Source organism: Acomys russatus, chromosome 7, assembly GCF_903995435.1.
Source record: "Acomys russatus chromosome 7, mAcoRus1.1, whole genome shotgun sequence".
NCBI lineage: Eukaryota > Metazoa > Chordata > Mammalia > Rodentia > Muridae > Acomys > Acomys russatus.
In genome coordinates, this window is record NC_067143.1 from 27,869,398 (window position 1) to 27,879,012 (window position 9,615).

General features: G+C 42.2%; 1 protein-coding gene across 1 annotated transcript; it reads left to right on the top strand.

Annotated features, from left to right (window-relative positions):
• The first annotated feature begins 7,088 nt into the window (after positions 1-7,088).
• LOC127191925 (protein S100-A11-like) lies at positions 7,089-7,493 on the top strand. Its single transcript, XM_051149302.1, has one exon. It carries the CDS (start codon positions 7,089-7,091, stop codon positions 7,491-7,493), a length of 405 nt encoding a protein of 134 aa, XP_051005259.1.
• The last annotated feature ends 2,122 nt before the right edge of the window (positions 7,494-9,615 follow it).

Consider the following 9,615-nt stretch of genomic DNA (forward strand, 5'->3'; position numbering starts at 1 on the left):
TGGATGTAGAGGCTGGAGATCAAAACAGGGTGTCTTCCTCAATCATTCTCCACCTTACATTTTGAAAAAGGTGTTTCACTGACTCTAGAGCTCACTGACTTGGCTAGTCAGGCTGACCAGCAAGGCCGGGAGTCCTCCTGTCCCTGCCTCCTCGCCGCATGTGCTTCTACACTGGACTTTTTTATGTCAGGTCTCAGGGGTCCACACTCAGATGCGCATGCTTGTGCAGTGAGCACATTAGCAGCTGAGTCATCTCCCCAGCCATGGAGTTCTGTGTTTTAATTTGCTAATTATATGGTTCATTATTTCCCCACAAATTCTAGGGTAGGCATTTCCCTTCCTGATGAGCAGGCAAAGACATCCGGTTCACACAGAGAATACTTGACAGTGCCAAGAGAAGAATCTAAGCCTGTTTACTGCCAATGGAATAAACTACTTTCTGTTGCCATAATAAGATTAATACATGAGGTTTTTGAGGGTGAAGTGGCCTCACTTCTGCAGAAATGAGTGTCCGAATTTGAGAACCGAATGAGCGTTTATTTTTCTGTTCTCTGTTTCCTCGTCCTGCTGAGCTCTGCAAGGAGTAAGGTATTAATAGTGTGGTTTCCATTTTCAAGAAACAAACATTTGTTTAAAAAGAATCAGAAGACAATATAAGGGAACTCAAACAAGTTCTGAAATGTGTGGTACAGACACAGATGACGCGGGAAATCTGGATGAGAGAAGGTCGCTGCGGTCTAAAGGACGCAGGACAAGATTTGCCGGAGGAAGTGAAAGCGGGATGGGGCTTAGAGCTTAGCAATATTTGGACAGCTGGAGGAGAGAGCAGACCCACTAGCTAAGCAGATTTGTAACATAGCAGATCTCGTTCAAGCTGCAGATGATGTGATTAGGTTCGTGTTTCCTTCCTTCCAGGGGAACTTTATTGAACGATGGCCTCCTGCAACTTCTCAGAGTGCAGGGTGCTACCCAGGTCCTGCTCGGCTGTTGACAACTCAGAAATCACTATTCAAGTTCAGAGAGGAAAGCCAAAGAAATTTGATGATTATTCCCTGGAAGGAGTCAGAGTGACATGCCTCTTGAATCATGGTGCTTTCTTAGCAACATAATTGTCAGATTAGTGTAGTTAGCGATACTGTTTTGCTATATGATTTTTTTAATAGCTAGATGCATTTGTTTACTTTCGTCTTCGTGCCGTGTATATCGCTTTCAGTGTAGTAAGGTATAGCAAGGTATCAACGAAAAAGGGTAGTTGAAGTCAGGAGTTAATAGTAATCCATTACTGGAGCAGGGCTTAGAGTGTGTAAGGTAATCATGCTGAATAGAAAAATAAGGATCTAGATGGTTGGTTCTCCCCACAACATCAGATGGTGACACATGCAGGTTTAAACAGCCAGGCCCCAAACTTGCTTCTCTCGCTTTTTTTTAAATTTTATTTTATTAATTTATTCTTGTTACATCTCAATGGTTATCCCATCCCTTGTATCCTCCCATTCCTCCCTCCCTCCCATTTTCCCCTTACTCCCCTCCCCTATGACTGGGACTGAGGCTTCTCTTAACACAATTCTAACCGCTCAGCTCAATTGCAGAAATGAACTGTGTATGTTCAGCTGAGTAAGCCATTCATCCTTTGTGATTGTCTCTGCTGCATGGGGGAGATCATGAGGCCTCCGCCTGCTGTGAAAAGATCCTCAAGGCTCTCCCTCCAGTTCCCTGCTTATAAATATGTTAGCGAGTCCCTCGTATCCACATTCATCACTTTCCCCGGAAATGGACCAGACATTCTGCATGGCCTACTCCTGCCATCAAAACCCAGAAACTCCTTTTGCGTTGAACCCACTGGCCAGAAAACTAGAGGCATTAATCTGGGCTGTTATTGCTTTTACTTAATTTTACCTCAGGAGAAAAGCATAGCAATCAATTATAGTACTATTAAAGGGGCTTGTATAATTTCTTACACACTTGTACTTCCGTCACATTCTCATCCTTTCAAGGTTAACTCCTAAAATGTACGTTTGGAAACTCCATCAACTTCATAATCTCCCTCATCAAGAGACTTTAAAGAACATTCCTCATGAGGAGTTAACCATTTACTTTGAAATCTGTTGCTAATTTATCTGCTGTGGAATAGAGAAAGGACAGGGCTCAACCCCTTTCCTTTTGGGCGACAGCTGGGTATGAAACCTCAGCCAGCTGCTTTACAAATTGTCTAGTTATTAAGTAACCATTTTCTCATCACAGCAGCAGCAGCAGCGGGGAGATGGGGGAGCTTTCCTGCCCATTCTCATGCTCACCGCTCCATGCCCCCTCCTCCACAGCACCATGAAGTTACTCACGCCAAAGGAAAGACCGTGCTTTCTTATTATCTATAATGGAAGAGTGCATGTGTCCATCTTTACAGCTGATTATTTTCAGCATTCTTGTAGTCAGTGGGGACAGACACCAGATCTCAAAGTGACAGGAAGCATTGTCTAGGGCATCCTCCTTGTTTTGTTGACAAGTAACTTTGCTCTGAAAAGTGCCTTAGCCAGCAGCAAGCCTGACTCTTGGGTTCAGGCTTTACCAGCGCTGCCACAGTGGGGCATTTTCCCATGACTCTGTGCAATGGGACTTGAACCATGAACTCGCCTTGTCTTAATAGCCATCTAGATTCCCTCTCTCTCTCTCTCTCTCTCTCTCTCTCTCTCTCTCTCTCTCTCTCTCTCTCTCATAGCTACAGTGAAAATTTAGCAATTTGCATATACTATTTCAAAATGTATATAAATGCAGAGATTTGGAAGCCAGTTTTTAATGGATACATCTACAATACAACTCCCATGCCTAAGGCTCAGGCGCAGGGAACATTGCAAAGGAAGGGGCAGAAAGACTGCGAAATCCAGAGGTTCTGGGAATTTACTGTAAGATTGTGTTTCCTAGTAATGTCAGACACTACACCCTTAATGTCTCACCAATATAACTGTTTGAACACGAACTAAAGAAGAAAAACAACGAAAGATATGCCAAAACGGGCAGGGAAAATACCTCAACCATACATAAAGAGCTACAGGCCACTAAAGATGTTCAGAGGGTAAGAAATAGTCTTCAGGGAAAAGCATATCAATTGGCTGTCCAGTATCAAATTTTTAGCCCTAAAAACATATGTGTGTGTGTGTGTACGTACATACATATGTATATGTGTGTGTGTGTGTGTGTGTGTGTGTATATATATACATGTAACATTATACAGTCTGAACAGGTTATATTTAGGAATATTGCATGGACATATGTATGCGTGCAATGACAATTAATTAAAAATGGGTCAGGAATTTTTGTTTTAGTTTTTAAATTACCATTGTTTTTATTTCTTAATCTTACTTATTTTTCCTGCTTATTTATTTATTTAATCACTTTACTGCCTGATCCCAGCCCCCTCCCTCCTCTCCTACCAGTCCCACCCTCATGTCCTGCTTCCCCCCATTACTCCTTCTCCCTCTTCTCAGAGATGAGGAGGTCCCCAATGGGTACCAATTCACCCTGGCACCTCAAGTCACAGCAGGACTAAGAGCATCCTCTCCCAGTGAGGCCAGAACAAGGCAGCCTAGCTAGGGGAAAAGGATTCAAAGGCAGGTAGCAGAATTAGAGACAGCCCCTACTTCCATTGTTTGTAGGCCAGGGATTTTTAAAGGGAACAGAAAAGGTATGTAGGAGGGTGAAAAATGAAAGTGGAAATTACATAATTATATTAATCTCAAAAAAACAAAAGTAAAAAAATTCATTTTAAAAATACTTTATAAAAGTACAAACCACATATTGGAAAATATTAATCAGTCCCATCAATATTCATATTATATCCAGGCACAATAAAGGAAATTTCTTGTTAAACAAGTATGAAATTTTCACTATTCCTTTACCTGCTGACTAACAATTATGTTGATTCTAATTTTTTGCTATAATGAATGCAATAGCAATGAAATCACACAAAGAATTGAGGAAACAGAAGGACTTAGAATGTCATATAACCTAAGAAAAGAGGAAACAAACAAACAAACAAACAAAGGAAATGAATGCTTTCTCTCATATGTGGTCCTAGCCTACTTTGTGTATGTATGTAGGGAAGTATGTGAGTGGTTGTGTGTGTAAAAATGTACATGCAATTAAAAAAACATATATACAGCAGAATTTCTAGAAAGATAAAGATTAGGAAAGGAGGAATGGCTGATGCAGGTGATGGATGCAGTCCTGAAAGAGGATATGATGCTAGTCGGTTTCCGCGTTCTCACTGTCATGGCTTTCTGTTTGGTGGTGGTGAATATGTGCGTAAAATATATATTTGATTGTGAAGGTGTAAAACCCAGTGTGAAGCTCCACCACTTCAGAGTGGCTACTCTAACTGTGTAGAAGCTCACTGAGATGTGGATTGAAGTCTGCTCCATTTTTGGTGTAATTTTTTTTGCAAGTTCTTTATAATAAAGTAATAATTTAAAAAGAAGACATTAGAAAACTCAAAGAGAAGGGAAAATCTTGCACTTGTTGTCTGCCCGTATTTGGGGTTCAAATGACGGAAAGATATCCCTCCATCTCCGGCATACTTGAGCTCCAGAACCCGCGAAGTGGAAACGGAGAAGCAGAGCAGACTCCACCGAGACTAAAATAGTAAAAGAGGACAGAAATAGAGGCCAGAGGAAAGGGCACAGCGGCAGAGTGAGGAGCAGCAGCAGAAACGTGGACTAGACATGTGGGTAGAATACAACAGTGAAGAAAGCAGGAAAAGAGGGAACAAACAACAGAACAAGAGCTGCTGTTTATTGAGCTATGGCACTCACAGGCTGCTTGATGCTGTTTAGGGATCTTAATATACTGCAAGGACCCAATTATTTATCAAGTGTCTTGCATTTTATTTTGTGCTGAGCAAGCCTTCCCAAGCTTGGCACCCACAGTCTATGGCTACTCAATTTGAAAATGGTTCACAGCTCTGCTAAGTTAGCTACCTGGATCTACCTAAGCATTTCCTTATCCTCCAGCTGCTCAGCTCTGGCTCTACATTGCCTTGCGACCCTCCTTCCTCATGCCCCAATAGCACAAGGGTGTTGCTCAGTACAACAATAAACTATGGCATCTGCATATGTATCATGTGCTAAGTCAAAACTGTTCAGACTTGGCCTAGAGATATAGTTCAGTTGACAGTGTGCTTGTCTACATTGTGAGGGGCCCTGGCTCCATATCCAGCACCACATAAAACTGGCTGTGGTGGTGTTTATCTGTAATCCCAATATTTGGCAGATGGAGGCAAGAGGATGAAAAGTTCTAGGTCATCCTCATCTACATAATGAGATCAGCTGGAGCTACATAAGAGCCCAGGAGATAGATGATAGATAGATAGATAATAGGTAGGTAGATAGATAGATGATAGATAGATAGATAATAGATCGATGATAGGTAGATAGATAGATAGATAGATGATAGATAATAGATAATAGGTAGGTAGATAGATAAATAAATGATAGATAGATAGATAGATAGATAGATAGATAGATAGATAGATAGATAACCCAACAATAAAACTGAGAAAGCTTCACCAAGTTAAGGTCTGTTGAGTATGATATCTGATGAGAAACAGATTTTCAGCTACCAAATGGTGAGCTAGGATTTGAACCACGGCAGACAGATTCCAGTGGAACATCTATATCCTTGATCTTCTTATCCATGGGCACTACACTCACAGACTCATCCAACTGAAAATAAAAAATAATTTTTAAAAATAAAGCTCCATTGAATATGTACAGACTTTTCCTTGCCACTATTCTTTGAGTATTAGTGTAATGCATGACATTTACATTGCTTTATGCCCTGTAAGTGATCTAGAGATGATTAAAGTACAGGGGAGGGTGTGCCATTTTACCTGAGCAACAAGGGTATTGGTATTTCTGGGGTATCCTGGAGGCAATTTCTGAGAAATCAAAGGACAACTCTGGCAAAAAACAAGGGTCCAAAGTAACATGTTGTAGAAAACACTACGTGTTAAACTTATTTTTTAAAGCTTTAACAGGATCATCTGATGAATGATTTAAAAATGTCAAAACCTGTAGGTCAAGCAGGAGCTAGCAAATAAGCAGGAGCCACACACTCTCTGTCCTGGTCAGTGAGAAAACCACTTCACTGCTCTTCCTGGCTGAGTGTAGGAGGAGATGGTCTAACTTCTCATGCCTAGTCTCTCTAGTCCTGAAAAGGTTCTGGGATGACTTTCCTGCAAGTGTTGATAGCCCAAGACAGCAATGTTGATAGAGATGTTCAAGGTGGGGTGGGGGGGGAGCAGTTGCCCAGAAGATAAGCTTAAACTAAAGAAGCAGCAATAAAAACTCAAGACTGAAAACATTAAGCTTTAGTTACAGCAACAAAGAATTTACATACTTCCTAGCAAGCCTCAAATTCAAGCCTTTAAACACCAAAATGCATTATGCAGACCCGCTAATGAAAATCTATATCCCATAATTTGCAACCTGCTGGCTCTGTTATGCCAAGCGCATGTTAAACAAGGCATTTTTCAACCTAATTGCATGCCATTTCTCCGGGCTCTAATTGTGTTAGGAAAATCCCTCTTTCTATCTCTCTCACGCACACACAGACCACTTTGCTTTCTGCCTCCAGCACATCAGTAAAACAAAACAAAACAGAACAAAACAGATGACTCCTCCTTTGCTACACACCCCGGAATTGCCAGTGCAAGTGCTGTGGAGGCCAGCAAGCATTTTCCCCTGTGTAACTCCTGGTCAGATGTTTGGGTCTCTTAGTTGTTTCCAGACTTAAGGTTGCACACAATATCAACCTGCCATACAGAGATAAGACCGGGTTTGTAAGCAAAGACAAGCTAACCTTGTCCTTTGTCCTCCCAAGGGACATTTAGAAATACCTGGTTACAGCATTGGTTGTCACAATGGGGAGGGTATTAGCACATAGAAAAAGGAATCCACGATTGCTGACAATTGATGTTTATCCCAGCCCCTCCACAAAGGAAAATAAATATTCTCCCTAAATGTTAGCGCTGCTATGCTAGAAAACCCTGGTCTAGGACTGTATGAAGGGACATATACTAGGGTCCTTCCCAGTGGTTGATGTGCAAGCACAAGGCCTGGAGTTCAAATCCCCAGCAAGACGTCTGTCCCCCCACCATCAGCCACATTCTCAGCCCGACCTTGCTCTTCAACTTGGCAAAAATGTCCAGGCCTACAGAGACTGAGGGATGCATGGAGTCCCTGATTGCTGATTTCCAAAAGTACAATGGGAAGGCTGGGAACAGCTGTCAACTCTCCAAAACTGAGTTCCTCGCCTTCATGAACACAGAGCGGGCTGCCTTCATGAAGAACCAGAGGTACCCTGATGTCCTTGACCACATGAGGAAGAAACTGGACCTCAACCGTGATAGGCAGCTAGATTTCCAAGAGTTTCTCAACACTATTGGTAGCTTAGCTATAGCGTGCCTTGAGTCCTTCTTCCAAACTTCCAAAAAGTGTATCTAGCCCTCTTGTTTTTCTTCCAGCCACCAAGTTATCAACGCCTCCACCATCCATACTAGCGCTGAGCCACCAAAGCCACCACAACACACAGCTCATGCCTGCTAGCAGAAATAAAACCATGCCATTATTTTAAACGTTAAAAAAAAAAAAAAGTGGATGTCAAATCCAGACATCCACTCCAGTGGAGAGAATACATGTCTGTAACTGTAGAGCTTGGCCAATGTTTATGGCTCGGGAAGTCACAGGGTCTTCTACTGATGGCTGACCAAACTGACATGTTTAAAAATGTTCCAAATGTTTATGTTTATAACCATAGACTAGCGCAGCACTGAATCTTGGACAGAGAAGCCTCTTTTGCTAGTCAGTGACAGTCTAAGCAGGGACCGTAACTGGTCACAATACTCAGCATAAGTGACTCTTGGGTGTTTGGTTCCAAGTGAAAACATCTCTGAGGCCCAAGGAATATCACGGAAGAGAGAGTAGTAGAGTGACTGGGGGAGGGGCAAAAGATATGGAGCATTTCAGGGGGGCACTGTTCTCTGGATAGGAGGATGTGGCTGGGCTGGATGTAAACATGATGGATAAATGAAAGGATCCTTTTGTTTTTAGGAACTGTCATTGAGAAAATGCCCCCCACCAGACTAGCCCATGGGCAAGCCTGTTGCGTGTTTTCTTAATTAGTGGTTGATGTAGGAGGCCCCAGCTCACTGTGGGTAGTGCCACTCCTGGCCTTTAAGAAAGCAAAAGTGAGCAAGCCATAGTAAGCAAGCCAGTGGGCAGTGCTCCTCCAATGGCCTCGGCACTCCTACAGGGACACACTTCCTCCAACAAGGCCACACTTCCTATTCATGATAGTGCCCGCCTTTATGGGGCAAACATTCAAGCACATGAGTCCAAGGGGGTCATTCCTATTCAAACTGCCGTGTGTGTGTGCTTGTGTGTGTTGGGGGGTGTGTGTGTGTGTGTGTGTGTGTGTGTGTGTGTGTGTGTGTGTGTGTTGGGGTGTGTGTGTGTGTATAAGGGCATAATTTAAGCCTGTATGTATACATCCCATGTTTAAGTTAGGACTGTTTGCAGCAGTGTCTGGAACATCTAAGGTATATATAATTTTTATATCCTATATACATAGTCATGTGCAAATAACCATGTTTTGGTTGGTGATGTACAGCATAAAAAATAGATTCCACATACAATAAGATTACATCACCCAGTGATGTCATAGCCATCCTACTTTGTGAATGTACGCTTTCTGATATTTATATAACACAAGGGTATAATCACCTAGAAAAGCAGTTCTCAGAAATGTCAATATTAAAGCAACATATGACTGCATGCACACACACACACATACATACACACACAACTTATTGCCTCTGTTTGTCTCTGCTCACTCAAGTCTCATTGTAAAACTGAACCTGCCACCCCTCTTTGAGCTTTGGTTCTTATGATCTTAGCCCTCTCCCTTTGATGCATATAAGTTGCCACTCCTGAATCTCTTCCTGCGGATGGTAGACTAGCAGGCAACCCTTGACTTGTCTTGGCCTCTAGACCTACCCGTGAACACTGACAATTCTGATTCTTCTGAGTGGTGAGGATGATGAAGACCTCTGCTGTATAGCTCACTGGGATAATGACTCCTTTATTTCCTAGGATAAACCACATGCCTTTATAGTTCATCTACATCCTCATGCCTGTTTTCTTCACAGATCTTCAACCTCATAGGAGGGCCAGACACTTGGAAATGATGATGTACTGAGGCTCAGGGGCACCTCGCTCTTGCTGCTGGGGAATCTCCATGTTCTAAACTTGAATTGAAATAAAAATTTCCTGAGAATGTCAAAAGAAAATTATAGGAAGGAGTCTGTATCTCTAACAGGTTCCCAGTATATACAAACGCTGTGCATCCACAGACCAGTTGTATATGTAAATAAGTATCTATATTCATCCGTGGATATCAGATGAATCCATAGCAGCGACACTTACATTAATATTAACTTCAAAAAGGAGAAGCTATCCAAGAGTCTATTTCTGATTAATAATCCATGAGCCTTATTAGTACCCATAATTTACTAATCCTAACAGTCAGTGAAATCTTTAGATTCCGCTCATGGTGCCCACACTGCCA

Excerpts from the sequence above, each read along its gene's own strand:
- LOC127191925 (XM_051149302.1), top strand. The coding sequence starts at position 7,089 with ATGTGCAAGCACAAGGCCTGGAGTTCAAATCCCCAGCAAGACGTCTGT.